Source organism: Zosterops lateralis (genome assembly GCF_965231275.1).
Source record: "Zosterops lateralis genome assembly, chromosome: 5".
Taxonomy (NCBI): domain Eukaryota; kingdom Metazoa; phylum Chordata; class Aves; order Passeriformes; family Zosteropidae; genus Zosterops; species Zosterops lateralis.
The window spans coordinates 23,340,376-23,358,162 of record NC_139766.1 but is presented as its reverse complement, the minus strand read 5'-3'; the positions used below and the strand labels follow the sequence as shown (position 1 = coordinate 23,358,162).

Below are 17,787 nucleotides of genomic sequence, written 5' to 3'. Positions count from 1 at the left end.
AACCAGAAGTTTCCACATTAGTGAATTCAGTATCTAGCACCCAAGACTGCCCAAATATAAACAAACTAAGCCAATGAAGTTTTTCTGAAGATTAAATATCTATGGCTTTTTCAAACAGCAAGAAATTTTCAGAGATGTTACTTAGTATCTTGCTATATACTGACATAAATCACAAGACCACTACAGGCAATGATAAAAGCCAACACAAGAGCTACTCTCTAGGTTTTCACAAGTCTAAGAAAGGCATGGCAGACTGCAGTTATTTTTCCCTTCCCTTTTGCCTGTAAATCACTGAAACACATAGCAGGCTCCAAAACAAACACTCATTTCCTTCTTGGAAATCAAGTACTTGAAGTTTTTGTTGTTAACCTACTATCTTTGCTTGAATGCTGTTTTGGATTACAAATTTTATCTGCTACTTCAGATATCTGTTCATGAAGATACTCATATTCCATAACTGCAGCTGAGTTTAATTTACTCTCAGCTCTACCTGGATTTACCTGCCATAAATGTCTCATGTTTGTAAGAGAAGAACACTTCATGGTAGACACACCAGCAATTCTCTTCTTGCTAGAATGAAGCTATGTTTCACAATATGTCACCTTCAATATCAGATTAGAGTTTTCACTGCAAAAGGTATCAATTAGTAGAAAACATCTTATATTTCTATGTGATAAAAAAAAAGTGGATGACAAATTAAACATTGAGTCCTTCACCCCTAACACAGTATAATGGCTTCAGAGTAAACACTGATGCTTTATTAAATTACAAAAACAAGTCATACATAATGTTTAACATACCTGATCAATTACAACACGTCTCAGCATCAGTCTTTAAGTGACCACAAGATCTTTCAGTAGGTCTCTACTCATTATTAAATGTCAGGCAAGTTCTCCCTCTCATAAGATATCCACTTACAAACAGAGAGCAGGTAAGGATTTGGCTACCCACTGCAGCATTCCAGTAACTTAATCTAAAAATAATACCAGCTAACCTTCACTAAAACTTTTTCCTATTCAGTAAAAGCAGGATACTATTCTCCTTCCATCTCTTTATTTGTTTCTCAATCATGCTGCGGCTTCATACTTTTGTTCAAAATACATTTTGTAGCTTTAGAATTCCAGCCCATAAAACCAACAAGATAACCAATATGATTAATGAAATGACAGAACAAGAAAAGAGATAAAATGGAACATCTGATCCCTTGTCTACACATATTTAACCATTCAAGTTATCTAAACTAACTTAATAACTTCATCTTTGTCACAGATGCACAATACCTTGCCTACCTTAGAACTATAAAGCTTTCTCCAGACACAAAAGTAAAAAGTTTAAAAATCATACTCTAGAGAGCACTTCTGACAAAGAAACTTTAGTTTTATCTATTTAATTCGAATATTTAAGAGATGCAAAGTTACAGGCATCGCTCTTAAATAATACCCTACTTCTTAACTTAATGTCATGTTTATAACAAAACTAGAAATCATAAAGCAAGCAGAGCAAAAGCACTTTTCTCTTCCTCAAGCGTGAAAAGACTTTAAATACTTCTACAAAACACTCAATAAGTCCCAGACTCAACTTAAAAATACAGACGATCCTTCATCTCTTATCTGTAAACCAGAGAGCAAGGTAGTATTTCACATTTTAGTTAAATTCCCAGAAATTGTATTCAAGGAAACAGGAAGTGCTAAGTAATATGAAAAGTATATTTAGTCCTGAGTGTCAAGGATTCAAAGATATTTAACCATGGCAAGGATAAATACACTTTACAGAATTCTTTCTTCATTTGGAATTTAGCACTTCCAACACATACTTCAAATGCAGAAGGAATTAACTCCCATCCAGCTGCTCCCTTTCAAAAACATTTCTGTTTCCACCACTCTCTTTCAGCATAAAGGCGAGTAGTGGAAGAAGACAGAGAACAAACTTCCTATGTACTTTTCTCCCTGTGTGCCTACCCCCTTTCCAGGCATTTGTGCCCTTATTAAACCTATAAGGAAATGGGAGGGGACACACATGATTGCTTTTCAAGTAGTTCAAAGCACTAAATCAAAAATAATTTAGGAACAGATAATGTGAGCCACTTTGCCTTCAGAGAGGGACTTACAAACTTCTAAACAACAAATTTAGCATCGCCATTCATTTAAAAGATTTCTTTTTGAAGAAACCAGGTTTAATAATAATTTTATTAAATAGTAAGAAAACTCCTTTATCTTTGTTTTGTGATTTGTAGTATTTAGTTGGACCTTCATTCATCATCCCACTCCATATGTTTTCCTACCCAGAAATGATGACACTATAGTTTGACTGCCCCAGAATGTACAAACATTCACAAAAAAACTTTGCTTGCAACTTTGACATCCACTGAGTAACGCTACAATTTTGCATTCAAGACATGGGAGCTAATATAGTCTGTAAACAGTAATTTTATACATACTAATATATCAGCATGACACTTATGTAGCTTGCTAATAGCAGAAAAAAAAAAGAAAAATCGGGAGTCTGCTATACTATGACTTTGAAATTCCATTAATTGAATTTCATAAGAATTATGACCTTTTTTCTGGCTAGCTTTAGGCAGCTCAAAGGCTATTTTATAATAACAGCCATTTCCAAAATTCTGTAACTGAGTCCTGCAGACTAACCAAACAGAAATAATCAAAAATGTGCACACTGGATCCAACCTTTACAGTAAGAAAATTTACCATGGAGCTCCCCCAAAAACTATATAAGTTAAGGTTTCTGTTTTTGGTTTGGGTTTTTTTTCCTACATAAAGCAAAGGGAAAGGGTTTTGAAGCCTTTAGAAAGCACTTCCAAATAGACTTCTTTGTTTCCACAGTATCAGCTGGTTATACGAGGTATGAGGTCTCCATTCTCTAGCTTTGGTATAAAGGTATCCACCTAGAAATTTCTCTTGGTCTCCATGCAATTCTGTATTTGCTGTGCAACAGCTCGGCACAATCAGCCTGGGCTCTAAAGACAGCTGTAAAACAAGGTCCTTACATTTTTTTAGGAGCTAGTTCAACCTGCATAGCAACAATGTTTTTAGCACACAATTTAAAAGTCCATCAACTACTGCTACCCTAAACGTCTTTTCCTAAAGCCATTAGTACCTTTCGAAAATTATCCTCTCAATTTTTTCTCTGTGAATATGTTCATATTTCCAAAACACCAGCTTTAAGAGTTACATATTCACATTAATATTTCACAAGGATCTAACCTGCAACATCATCCCAAGCAGGACGACAATGACGACACAACCATTAAAGCCTCTCTGGCTGACGTCCACCAACTCAGATACAGACACAGCACAGCTGTATCGATGCGACCCTGCAAACACTGCTATATATTCCATCAAACCGATCAGAACTTCTTTACTGCTGCCCTGAATGTAGTCAGCCTCTTTTACTGACCACCACATACCTCTGAACATACTGATCACGAAACGAGGTAACATGACTGAAATGAGTGAGGCTTTAAAAGCATCCATCTGAAGGTGAGTAAGCCTGCAGTGGGATAAAGGAAGTTCTGTATACCGGGAAGCTAAACGGGGGTTTAATATCAACTGATAAAAATCCCCTAGCATTCAATCCGTACCCTGCAGCCTCTGCCGCTGGCAAAGGGGTCAGCTGAAGGGGATGTGCGGGATCTCCCCCTCCTCAACCCGCCCCATCCATCCATCCATCCATCCATCCATCCCCCCGGCGCTGCCGGAGGCGGGAGGGCCCGTGCCGGGGGTCCCCGCGGGGGCCGGCCCGGCCGCACCCGCCCCGCCCCGTGGCCTCGGCCTGGCGGCGCTCCCGAGCCCCGAGAGCCCCGGCCGGGGCCGGCCCGCCCAGCCTGCTCGGGCCCTGCCGCCGCGCTTCCCGCGGCCCCCTCCTCCTCCTCCTCCCAACGGCCGGCGGGCCCGTGTCCCCAGGAATCGCCATTCCCCTCCCAGAGGCCGCGGGACGGGCCCACCTCCGGCACGGGAGGTGGGGCTGAGGGGGGTGCGGGGTCCCCGCGAAGGCCGGCGGGGCGCCCGCACCGTCCCCGGCTGCCCACGCTCGCACGGGGGAGGGCGGCGGCGGCGCGCAGGGGGAGCGGGGAGAGGCTCTGACCTCTTCGCTCTTCAGCACCTCCTTGAACTCCCGCTTGATCCTCTGCACCGCGATGTTGGCCATCTCCGCAGCGGGCACCCCTCGCCCCCTCCGCGCCGGGCCCAGCGAGCTCCACCGCCGCTCCGCTGGAGCACTCCCGGCCCTACCAAAATGGCGCCCGCGCCGAGCATGCGCGAAAGGGCCGCCGCCGCTCCTCAGGAGGGGCCGCCGGAGCGCGGCCGGAGCGGCACCGGGGCGGCGGCGGGGCCGGGGGCGCCGTGGCTGGACGCTGCTGGGGGGGGGCGGCTGCGGCCTGTGCGCTCCGGGCCGCCTCTGCCCCGCTGGCCCCAAAGGAGGGTGCGCTGCCGACCTGTGGAGGCGCAGGGGTTCGCCCCGCTGGCCGCCCACCCGCCCGTCCCGGGAGACACTGCCCGAGCCGCTCGCCCTGTCACGGGCCGGAGCGTGAGGAGCCCCCGCGGGCGGGCCCCGGGCACAGCCGAGGCCGTTGTGGCGTCACGGCTCCCGCCGGCCCTGCGCCCGCAGCGGGCTGGGCCCCGAGGCGGCGGGCCGGGCCCCTGAGGTGGAGAGCCCAGCCCCGAGGCTCCGGGCCGGGGCAAGGAGCGCCCTTGGGAAGGCTGGGCAGGGCCCGCGGGAGCGGGAAAATGTCTGAGGTGTCGCTGAGGAAGCAGCTGGCTTAAGGAGCTGCTGGTGTGTGTGCTGGTGAAGCCCCCGAGCAAAAAAACCCAGGGGGCTCTCATAGTAACGTGAGAATCTGCTCACCCGGGCCCATAACAGCGGTTCTCATCTATTTTTTTTTTCCCCATTACGTTCGGCAGAGAAAAATATTGTTCCGTACACGTCTCCCTCCCAGAGCTGCTCCTCGTTCTCTTCCCCCTGGAGACACTGGCGCCTCCTCACACGGGACCCGGGGAACGTGCAGGCCCAGAAACAGGTTACTGAATGGGGACAGTGAAAAGAACTGCTCATTTTTGCAGATTCTGCTACAACGTTTTAAAAGTAGAGTCAAAGGCAAAGGTCAGCCCTGTCTAATGGGCATTTTATTGCAGAAGCAAACATGGGCACCCACAGATGCTGCTGCTGTTCTGAAATAGCGTAACAGTAACCATAACTTCTAACCTGAGGTGTATAAAATAAGGTATGTTATCGAAGAGCATAGATTTGAACTGTTGTTTATTCAGGAACTAGAGGCTTTCAAGACATTAAGGTTTACAGAAACATTTTATAGGCCCCCTTTTTAATGGTGCAGTGCAGGACAACGTACACCATAGACATTTATCTCAATAAATGTCGGTAGGGCTGTTATCTGTGAGTGCTGTTCATTTATCTCCATTAGTATACACGGCATTTTGACTATTATATACACTATAAAGAAAGTATAGGCCTAAGCAACAACAACAACAACGAAAAAAAAAAAAAATTTTTTTTTTTTTAATCTGTCAACTATATACAGATGCATACAATTTAATATGTTTACTATTCCCCTGTAGTTTGACTGGGAAAAGTTCATTTTTATGCAAAAAATGTTGTATCATATGCATCTGTTCATTAATTTTATTTTTTTTTTTCAGATGAACAGTTTAAAATGTATTATACAATCCAGTTTTTTAGCTGACATTTTCAGTACCTTTATGGAAAGAACCATTTTGCAGCAGGCCTGGTTTCTTTTTAACTACTTAATTGTGTGGTCTTGGACCTTCATTTTCAGAAAAAAATTAGACATCTGAGTTCCACTGATATGTCTTATATTCCTTTTGAGGACGTAGGCCATGGCTTTTTGTGCCCTTGGCTCTCACCAGGTGGTAACTTAAAGGATGGTAACTTTTTTGTTTCTTGGATGAAAGTTAGGTTTATAGTGTGCTGAGCAACTATGACTACCATAGACCAAATTAATAAAGGCAGAACATAAAATCTCCTGTTAAATCCTTCATGTCTTTTCAGAGAGCTCACAGAAAGAAGCTAAGCTTCCAATATTCAGATTTTGCTCTGGATGGAGTGGAAAACATGACCTTTATCAAGTGTCAAAATCCTTTGTGTTCCTGTGAGTATGCTTTTATGTTATAGATAGTAGACATCCAGAAACAGCCATGGTAAAGGGCAATGATTTTGTCTGGTTTGTACCTAGGTTCATTTTCATGTGCTCATTTGGATTACAAATGTCAGAGTCTGTTACTGCAAAAATGAAATTAATATGAATTACTGTGTTTCTTTTCTTTACTATACCCCATTCCTTTCCCTTGTCCTTAAATAGGCATTTTTCACTTACCTCACAACTGTTTCATATTCACCATATACTGTGTTAATTTTCTCTTTGCTGAAAGACAGATATAGAAAGGCTTTTTGGCTGGTAGAACAGAGTAGTGGTGAGTTTTGCCAGGATCAAAATCTACATAAAAATCAGTACCTTATGTAATCAGCATGCTGGGAGTACCATTTTATACCTCCTATACTGTTTTATACTTTATTATACTTTACTATTTTACAGAAGATTCTACAGAGTTTTAGGGTAGAACAAGGCCATAGACTTTGAATAGGTGTTTTGGGGTTTGGTTTGGGTTTTGTTTGTTGTTTTATTTTTGCTTTGTTAAAAAAGATAATGCTTTGACAAAAATTGAGAAGATAACCTCTTTGTGTGATTTCAGTGACTTCCATGTCTGACTCGCTAATAAATTTATGGTATGTTGATAATAAAGCCCTGAATTAAGTTCTCATTAGTCTTTTGGCCTTAAAAAAATCCATACACAAAATGTACAACTGTAGTCCATTGAACATAGCTCTTTTATTTTAAAAAATTTGTAATATATATGAATTCGGGAGATAGTTCTTTCATTGATCCCATCATCATTTTAGCCTCATACAGAAAAACTCTTTCAATAGCAGCTTTTACAAACTGGCTGCAGATTGGTTTATGCTTTTGCCCATTGGTGTTGATCACAGCTAATAGAGTGGCAGATACAATTCTGAGTATCTATGCATTGTTTATTATGCTTAGCATATTGAAAGACTTCTGGGAGTGGGAGCAAGAGAGATGGTTGAAGTTCAAACCATGTAAGGTTATTGAAGGAGGAAAGTTGCTAGGGTCAGTGGTTGTAAGGCCTCAGCCCAAGCTGTCAGTATGGAAAGGCTAACAATATTCATTAGCCAATCCCAGGATAACCAGACATCCTAACTAAACACAATGTCGTTTCCCATGTAATGTGGGAAGTACTGTCTGTCATGAAACCTCTATATAAGAAATGGTTCCCCACATTTCCATGGAAAAGTGGTGATGGCTCATGCAAAGTTTGCGCACATTGCACTCGCTGTACATCCAATACAGCCCCATGTGCCTGGTTCTTCTCTCTCAGACTGTGGATGCCCTGGAGTACTGCCTGGGGACTCCAAGATGCTTATGATACCACTAAGTATAATTTACTTTCTGTTCTTTAAGTTAAGATTCTTGGTGATCTTTTTTTCTCATTTCTGTATTTTCCTAATTTTATTCTTTCCATATCAATAGGACATTTTTCTAGTAAAATTACTCAGAGAAAATTTGGAATTACTGAGATTATCCCCCCTGATTAGACGAAAATGAGATTTTTTGAAACATTAACTTTGCAATGTGCAGCATTCTATTCCTCTTTTACTGTTTTGTGTTTTGCATAACAAAACTACCACCTCCTCATCTTGGCTTCTTTAGTTTAGAAATTTCAAAAATGACAGGCTTGATCTTTTCTCTTTGTTGCTGGAGGATTACTTATTGGAGAGGAAAGCTGTCTCAAGAGGTATGTATATTGATTTCAATCTCTTTAGAAACAGGGGTTGACCCTCTAGCATTTTTAATTTTTTTTAAAATTTATTTCATGAGATATCATACAAGAATTAACTTTACAGGCTATGTTAGTATTAGATTATAGGCACTTTGCATTTAAATGTTTGTATGCTCATTTGTAATAGTGTTTTGTTTTTTAAAAAGACAACAATTAATGTTCATTTAACCAGGTTATTCTTAAATTTAACCTTCGTTTAGGTACACCTACAGCTCTCTTTCTATGATCCCAGCTTTTAACAGAGAAATGAAGAAATTATCTTTTATCTGCATATCATTCAGCACATTTTGAAGACTAAGAATAAATTTAGCCTGCATGTTTATTGTCTGTCATATTGTGTTCCTGTTGTGGCAGTGTCTGGATGATTCAAATTACTTGTGATTAGCGTTATCATAAAAATAACTAACTGGTCGTGCAAGTTGACCGAGTTTTAAGACGTCATCTCAACTTTCCTGTTCCTCCTATAGGTGTCCATGTCCGGTTGCGTGGCCAGGTGTAAGAGTGCCCTCTCCTGGGTGGAACAGGGCAGTTTGCCTTGCTCTAGGAGACGGATCCCTCTGTTGGGAAGCTTTTCTTGCCTTACAAATAGCTCAAGGTACTGTCACTGCTTTGTCCAACATTTCATGTAAAGGTGTTGATGAAGAACTTGCAGGAGTTCTGTGGGCAGAAACGCCAAAACCAGTAGAACAGAAATTGTTCGGTGTTCAGGAAGAGAGAGGAGGTATTTACTCAAGATGCCTGCACTTACCAAATCATATTTTCATGTTGTTAGTTGATGAATATATATGCATTAAAAGGCAGTAAGGGTTCTAACTAAATATTAGAGTGATATGAAGTCACTCAGGTTGAATTCATATGATGCAATTCATCTAAATTGAAGATCAGTATCCTATCACATAAAATGTGGCAGCATCTCTGTATGGACTACAGAGAACTAAGTCACATTGTTGGAAAAAGATCTGATCTGTTATCAGTGTAAGCAACATTCTGGTTTGCATAGCACATTCAACCATACTTTTTAGTTTGGATATTAGAACATGAGCATTGACAAGTGTACAAGAAATCAATGTATGGCATATCGAAGTTTTAATTAAATAATGAATGTGCAGAATTTTTTGATAGTTTAATAACACCCTATTGTTCTTGTTAAAGGCTGTTATTAGAAATTGACAGGACACCTGGACTTTTCATTAATTTGATATTGGTCTGCAATATCTTCTAAATTAGTGTTACATCTGGACCTGATGTTTCTAGTTGGAAACCACAGATACAAAGATACCCAATGCTTTTGAGTCTGTTAGCAAAATTACTGGGATTTTAAGCTTCCGCTTTTTTGTGGAGCAGTGATTTTCAACTGATGGTACATACCCCTTGAGGTCCATGGGCCAATTCTTGTGGCTTCATGAAGAAAAAAAAAAAAAAAAAGAAAAAAAAAAAAAGAGGGAGGGGGAAATTAGGTTCAGCTGTGAAATAGTTCTTGTGATTTTGCAGGAGCTCCCAAGTTGATTAATATTCTTGATGATCAGGAATCTACCTTGAAAATTTGGCAACCACAGATTGACAAGTTGATTACAGGGAACTAGAAGCACTTCTTATAAAGAAAAAGGTGTAAAACTGTGCTCCTTTCTTGCTTTTACAAAAAGAAGATAGCAGTCTTTCTGAGGATCCTTTCAAAATGAAAGTAAGCTGTGAATACAGAAATAGATTTCACAACCTAACATGACTTTATTAGTAGATTTATGAATATTAGTGTTATAAGGGAAGAGAGGATTTGACCAATGGTATAAAGAACTTAGTCACCATGACATGTTGCTAGTATATTGTTGTCCACTCAAAAAACATTTTCTACCTTGAGTGAAGAATTTATACCATTTTAAGTATTTTGTATTATCATCTATTAATAGAATAAATTTGTCATTTTATTTAATTAAATATTGTGATCTTTCTTTCATAGAAAGGTACAAAAGGGAGTTAGAGCTGCCTAAAAAGGCCAGCTGGACAGCTTTTCATGGCCAACTGGACATTATCTTCTCCTCATGGCCTTAGGATTTGTGACTGAAAAACAATTGCTGCTATTTTAATAACTGTAGGGGCTAAAATCAGATCCAGACTGATACTCAGTAAACCTCCATTTCATAAAAGTCATCAGGACTGAAGAATGTCAGACCTTTTAGCTAGAAGATTAAATTTGTTGTTCAGTGCAGTGGAAGTGCACTATAGCATCACTACAGCCAGGGAAGTGCCTATATGCATCAAGTAAGTAAGAGAGAATATAAAAAAATGGCATTAGTATTTTGAAGTGATTGTTTGGATGGTGGCGTTAGAGTCTCTCATTAGGAAATTTGAGTTTGGAATTAGAACTGGAGCAGCAAAAAATTGTGAAGCAGTAGTTGAATGAATATGGGAATCCAGAATAAATTAAAAATAAATCCACTTTCTTTGGTAGTGGTCTTTATTGCTAAAATATTTTCATATTCCTAACAGTGTAGATAAGCTGACTGCTGGGAAGCTCACTGGTCCAACTGCCAGCATATATATATATATAAAATTTGTGTCTCTGGGACGGTTCCAGCTGGCTTTCTGTATTTTCCTTTGGGCAGATAGGTAACACTTGTTCAGGGAGGTTATGTTGCAAACTGATCTGCATCACTGCTGTGTCTTCTAGGAGAAAAGGACGAGAGTGGACACCTTTCCTCTTAATGTACATCACCTGAGACAGAGAGCCATCAACACAGGCTGCAGAAATGGATTAAGCTTTTGCATGCAATAGTCTTATGAATAGTCTTATGAGGTGGTCCCACCTCAAAAAAGGTTTCTAGCTATAAGAGAATATGCATTAAACATGTATGAATAAACATGGTATAATACAAGAATATGTGCAGTAAAATCAGAAAACTACTACAACCCAAGCCACAGAGACAACATACTCCAGGATACTTTGTATATCAATTGTTAAGAATTCCTTCAATGGTGTCTCTGTTTTGTAAAGCGTGTGACTTTTTAGGGATACTGAAAGGTAGGACTAATAATTAAAAAAAGCAATCTGGAGCTCTTGAATTCAGTTATTATTGCTTGATTCAAAAATTTTTGATTCTGAGGCTTTTCAAAAATAGTATCTAGAATTTGAACTTACTTCTAATCATGGCTAAACTACAGTATAATCTAGTATGATGGGCACCAAATCCACAATTGATGGAAGTCTTTTGGAACTGTCTATTAAAAAAATTTACAAAATAGTGAAATTTGTCAGATATCATCCAGAAAAAGCTCAGCTGCGACAGATGGGTAATTTATCAGGCTCTGTTGTAGATATGTCAATACCATCCTAAAGTAGGTGCATTTTGGAGACTAGAACGATTTTGTATTAGGAAAAAAAAACAAACCAAGTTTTTCTATTGATCTTTCTACAGTAGAATAGTAATTTAGAGTTAAATCCTTAAATCTAAATCCTTAGTGTCAGTGTCTGCACACAGTTCTGTAAAAAAGTTAATTGAACAGAATTTCAAATCACATAAAACAGTAAATTCAAGAATAGAAGTCAGGACAATCTGATTTGTTGTTTTTCTACCCTGATTGTCTTCAGTTTGTCAATGTGGCTAGCAAGAAAACTGCACATGGCAATTTATTAGAGAACATTGAGGATAAAGTCAGGTTAAACAAACAAGGCTCAAATAGTGTCCTGTACTGAGTAATGTACAGTTACCCTGAACACAGCACATACAAGCCATTTCTCTGGTCTGTGGATTTCTGTCAGGCATGCAATGTTTCACAGAGCAGTATCTAGAAAAACCCTACTATTCTGTGTCTCTATTTTTCAGTAATAGCATATGCCTTTGTTTAGGTGGAAGATCTAGTTTAGGTGTAAGGAGTTTCTTGTCTCAAACATTTTTCTCAAATGAAGGGTAGCAATTATAGCAGTTTCATTGAAATATAATCCATGTAATAAAATTCCCTGTTACAGCTTTCCCATCTTTCTGAGAGTGCAAAAAGGTCACATGGTGAATTGGAATTAGCTTTTAAAGGCAGTGTTCTAGACTGTATCTTTCTTTCTCCAGAGGTTAGTCATACTGGGAAGTATTCAGTCAGGCTGTATGATTGTCTCTTGATTTTGCAGATTCTAACTCTTAGTCCTAGGAATGTTGTGATATTACGCTGTTGGTCCCTTCCCCAAACACAGAGCAGACATAAAAGATATTAACTCTCCCAGCACACGTATTTATAGGCACCATACTATCCCTGTATCTTAATATCACTCATTCCAAATAATTTTAGTCCCACAGAAATTGCAGTGAAAGTGCTTTGCAGGTATACCTACTCCTGGGTTCCCTCTTGAGAGGCACAGTATCACAGTAGGGTCAAGGTTGGAAGGGACCTCTCGAAATCATCTAGACCACCCTTCTTGTCAAAGTGAGATCAGCCAGAGCATGTTGCCTTGCCAGGACCACGTACATTTGAATATCTCTTTGGATATGACACATCACAGCCCTTCTGGGCAACCTCTACCAATGTTCAGTTAACATCAGAATAAAGAAGTTTTCTTATGTTTAGCTCTTGAGCTGTCACTGGGCACCATTGTGAAGGGGCTGGCTCCCTCAGTATTTTCTCTATGAAGGAGTTGGACTTCTGCTATAATACACCTTCAGCTTCCAATCTTTTCTTCCTTTTTCTTCAGTAATTACCTTCCATTTTAGAGACATCATCTATGTCTAATGATTACCTTAGCAGCTTAACAAAAGGTAACCACAAGAATCTGTTTAAATACCAAAAATGTAAATTCATACTTTCAAACACCAAAACAGTTTCCCTCAATCTTTGTGGTGTTTTTGCAAAATTTATGAACTGTGAAGTGTGAGTTTAATTGAATTATAGAATGATTTAGGTTGGAAAGTACCTTAAAGATCACCTACTTCCAACTCCCTGACATGGCTGACACCTTCCACTAGACCCTATTCAACCTGGCCTTGAGCACTTCCAGGGATGTGTCAGCCACAGCTTCTCTGGGCACCCTGTTCCAGTGCTTCACCACCCTCAAGGTAAAAAATTTCATCCTAATAAACCCACTGTAAAAAGTCTCTCCAGCCTTCTTGTAGGGCCTCTTTTAGGTACTGGAAGGACACAATAAAGTCTCCTCAGAGCTGCCTTTTCTCCAAACTGAACAGCTCTCAGCTGTTCCTCATAGGAGAGGTGCTCCATCCTTCTGATCATCTTTGTGGCTCTCCTGTAGACTCACTCCAAGAGGTCTATGTCCTTCTTATGTTGCAGGACCCAAAGCTGGAACCATTACTCCAGGTGAGGTCTCACAGCAGCAGAGTAGAGGGGATGAATCACGTCACTTGACTTACAGACCACAGTTTTGATGCAGCCCAGGATACAATTGGCTTTCTGGGCTGCAAGTGCACCTTGCCAGATCATGTCCAGCCTCTCATCCACCTCCTCAATCCATTCTCCTCCAAGCCTGTATTTGTCCTTGGGGTTGCTGTAAACCATGTGCAGGACCTTGCACTTTGGCCTCACTGAAGTTCATGAGGTTCACACAGACTCACCTCTCAAGTCTCTCAAGGTCCCTCAGGATGACACCCTTTCCCTCCAGCATGTTGTTCACACCACTCAGCTTGGTGTTGTCAGCAAACTTGCTGAGGGTATACTACAGAAGAATTCTTTTCTCCTGGCCAGACAGCGTTGTCAAGTTCTGTAGAGCCAAACTTTTTTCTTACACTAAACAACTTGCAGGGTTTACAGATCCTCTTCAAAAGGTGGGACATACTACAGCAAACACCCAGCTGCACCATACCACATCCTCAAACAAAATTTGCTCAAAAGCAAATGTGCACAAGTTAAAACCCTTGCATTATGTCTATAGAGATCTTCACCAGCTGAGAGAGCAGTCATTTCTTGTACACTTGTCAGTGGTCATGTTCTAATATCCAAACTAAAAAGTATGGTTGAATGTGCTATGCAAACCAGAATGTTGCTTACAGTGATAACAGATCAGATCTTTTTCCAACAATGTGACTTAGTTCTCTGTAGTCCATACAGAGATGCTGCCACATTTTATGTGATAGAATACTGATGTTCAAGCTCTGACTGGCAGAGTTATGCCTTTTGAGACACCTCCTCAATGACACATGAAATGTCTTCTCTTTTTGTCATATCTTTTTTCTTAGTAAATATGCCTTGGCTTTTTAATGTATGGTGCTCTGAAATTTCAGTCATATACCAAGTGCTTAATACCAGCTGCAAACTGCATATATCCATTTCAGATCAGAGTAATTCTCAGTTAATGACAGGAAAATTTTAACTCATTGCTGTAAAGTGTTTTTAAAAATCCTTTGGGATCTTGTTTTCATTTTCTCTTCTCACTTCTGCACCTTCTGCATCAAATCTGCTTGCTTGCATTTTAGTTTGTGATTTGTCTATCAAGCTTCTTCTGTTAGGCATTCACTTGGAAATGAACAGGGATTCATTTTTATTTCAAGTCTCTGAGAACTGTAATAGTTGAGGGCTCTGACTCATGTTCAGAGGCATTTTGAGACTAAATGCTGAAATGGCTCTGAACATAGAGGGTGACATGAGATGTGTTTTTCCTGAGTGGCAGCAGTTTTCAGATGAATATAGCAATGTTAGCTGCTAGTAAATTTATGGCTGCAGATAGCTTATGTGAACTACAGTTGCTTATGAAGCAGTTCACTCTGTTTCTCATCTTTTCTTTGCAAGAAAGCCACCACAATTGTGCAGCTGCTATTATGATTTCTGCTCCAGAAGAAAAACATTTTTTAAAGATTATAGCAGTATTGGTTCACTTAGACCACATTTTTAGAGGGGATTGCCCAAAGCAATTGCAAAATAATATTCCCAGTACTGATTGGATAATTATCAATGAAATTTAGTGGACTATTAACTTATGTGGTTACTGAAAACATACTATTCTAATACTACAGAATTCCAGCCTAATTCAGATGGTGTATCTTTATCAGTGAGTGTTATCATTAACAATTTGGTGGCTCAGGATTTAATCCTCTATTTTTAAATTGCTTTTTGCAAGCCTGACCTTGTAAGCATCCCAACTGGCTTGCTTGCATTTCTTAGTTACTCTAAATTACTAGTCATTTTTCTAGTTAGGTGTAAAATAATCCTTGTCATCTCTCAACTTCAGATTTCCTTCATCCATTTCCTAGTTTGGAAAACTTCACTGGGCAGCTGTGGTCTGGCAGCATTGCAGCAATCCTTTGGGGTCATTTTCCCTAGACTGTGGCTAATTGATCACAAAAGTCAGTGTTGGTGCTTCAGGAGCACCTCCATAGATCCTCCATAGATCCTCTGACAGTTTCAGTGGTTTCTTGTTTTCATGAGCCATATTTTTTCTCTTGAGTTCTGATGATTGTGGTTGAGTGTTCATTAAGTTTAGATCTCTACATTGACAGAAAATCTGGCAGTATAAATTTGGTTCAGTGGTGATTACATGAGTAAATATCAGTTAAATTTACCTAAGTACACAATATAGTCTTTGTGCCAGCCAATTCACAGGCTTGTTGCCTAGTGTCCCAAAGTGCTTTTCAATTCTCCAGAGCTTTGTGAGATGCCAGTCCAGTCTAGGAATGCTTGCAGGCAACTTTTCTAAGGACTGGCATCTTTTTTCCAGAATTTGATTTCGCTTTCCAAAAATCCCAGTATTGCTGCCAAAAGGCGTCTCTTACCCTGATATTACAAGGGTATTTAATAATCTTTTCCTTTGCACTTCCTAGGTGCCATTTTCAGACCATTTTGCAGACCTCTTCCAAATGGCTCTTTGGTATCAAAATTTGTAGCAGTTTCCTGCGGATTCCTTCTGGGAATAGCATTATCTACTTATTATGAACTGCATACAAGAAAAGAGGGAGCAAACAGAAAAGGAGTTACATTAGGAAGAATTGCCCCATTTCTAGGTCATTTTTCAGATCTGATGAAACTGCATGAATTGCAGATGAAGAATTTCCACTCCACAGAGTACCTGGATGTCAGCAATACAATGCCTAGTGACATGACTTATGCAGCAAAGATGAGAAAAACATCTGCAGAAAAAGAACTTGAGAATGCAAAAAGTAACGTTCTTGGGTGCTGATAAACAAGCTCATTCATTATTTGGCAAGTTAGATCACATGACTCCTACCTTACCATTGCCTGTTGGGGTAGAAAAGTTGAAAGCTGCCACTGTGATGTGGAATGTGACACCTGCCTGTTGTTTTACAAAGTGCCCAACCCACACTGTTTTCAGATGATGGATGTACAGAATGTAATACTAAGTTTTGCTCAATTTCCACCCTCCTCCATTGTGCAGGGTTTTGGTAGAGGAAATATTAACATCCTCTGCTCTTTAATCAGAGTTGTCTTCATAGTTTTAGTTTGGCAGTGGGCAGCACAATTCAATACCAGAATCAGTGGATTCACTATTCTGTCCTTGTTACTAGCTGATTTTGAACGCATCTCATAGCTTTGTTCATAAAGTAGTCAAATGTGGTGGTGCATTTTTGGGTTTACCAGCTTTCTGTATGCATTTGTTCTTTGTTTTATACTGGTTTATATAAGTTATAATGGTTTGTCCTATCTACTCCTATGTTAACCCCTTCTTGGTTCCCCCAAGGGAACCAAAATTGTCAGGTGTCAATCATAATTACGGGTCCTGTCTATCACTTCATAGCCTCGCCCTGATGTCTAGAAGGTTCTGGTGAGGATGTCAAGTGATTGGCAGGGTTCCCTGTTCTCCCCTCCCTTGATTTATGGATTTGTTCTATTGACTGTCATTTATGTTCAGGGTCACTCCCTTCACCCTTTGGATTGGTTCCAAGCTATCCCCTTCCCATTTCCCCATCCCCATACTTAAGGTGCTGTACAGAGAGGAAACCTGGCTTTGGAGGGCTGACTCTCTGGTGTGAAGAAGTCCTGCATGGACTTAATAAAACCCAGCTGAGGTTCCCCACCAGAGTCTCTCCTTTTATTCCTTGGCCACTGTTGACACTTCTGCAGGGCACAACAGGACCCACAGGATCGGGGAGGTATCTCAGAATACAGAACCTTCACTGCAGCTCCGGTGCCAGGGCTGGCCAGGACACGGGACATGGGTCCCGAGAGACACACCACATCACAGCAGTCTAAGTCAGCACTGTTTTCATCATAGTTTGACTGCCAGAATGGAGACTTCATAGAGTGAGTCTGAAAATAGCCTCCATATCAGGATCTTGTTTTACTGCTGTATTGTGCACTAAATTTGTGAGTGTAAGGGGGAGCAGATGGCTGCAGCCTAGGAGTAGGAAGCTGAGACACCTTTCAAGAAAAATACTCAAGAAAACAATTGCTATTTTGCTGTCAAAAGACAGTGCAAATAATGCAGGATACTGGGAAAAAACCTTAGCTTTTTATTGAAATCAGTTATGTAAAACTATTTTCAGATATGCTGAGCTTTGCAGTAACAACATGGGGTGAAGAAATTAGAGTAGGGAGGGGTAGCTTTTATTTCACCCAGTGGGGCTGGCTGGCCAGCCAAGTAGTGCTGCTTGCACACCTCTTTAAGGTACAATTTCAATACATTACCAAACATAATGCAAGTACCTTGATGGGGAGATGTGAGAAATGAACCAGAAAAATATGATGCACTGAGGTCTGAGGAGGCTGCATTTGTTCAAAGTGAAGAAGACATCCCAGCTCTAGCTGTGCCACCATTGCATACTGCTTTCTTGTAGATCACTCAGTTGACATCACTCTCAACTCCTGCCTCTCCTGTATAACTCTTTGCAGGCTCATATTATTTCTAACAAGACATCTCATGCTGATGGTCCAGCTCACTTAGTCTTGCCCTTCCAGTTCTAGGATTGTTCAAATTCAGTTCTCCAAGAATGAATTGCTGAGA

The 17,787-nt window shown here is 40.5% G+C and overlaps 2 protein-coding genes across 2 annotated transcripts in view; one reads left to right on the top strand and one right to left on the bottom strand.

Moving 5' to 3' along the window:
* Positions 1-4,252, bottom strand: part of UBE2K (ubiquitin conjugating enzyme E2 K) — a 43,449-nt gene extending 39,197 nt beyond the window's left edge. The window contains exon 1 of the mRNA XM_083860940.1: positions 4,102-4,252. Within this exon, the coding sequence (XP_083717066.1) occupies positions 4,102-4,164 (63 nt within the window). The 5' untranslated portion in view covers positions 4,165-4,252. The remainder of the gene's footprint in view (positions 1-4,101) is intronic.
* LOC310909979 (uncharacterized protein) lies at positions 4,252-16,796 on the top strand (the record flags this gene model as incomplete). The annotated part of the gene is made up of 6 exons (XM_083862366.1): positions 4,252-4,256; positions 4,300-4,437; positions 4,917-5,032; positions 6,040-6,139; positions 8,375-8,502; positions 15,650-16,796. 6 exons carry the CDS (start codon positions 4,252-4,254, stop codon positions 16,003-16,005), a joined length of 843 nt encoding a protein of 280 aa, XP_083718492.1. The 3' UTR covers positions 16,006-16,796.
* Positions 16,797-17,787: the final 991 nt, after the last annotated feature.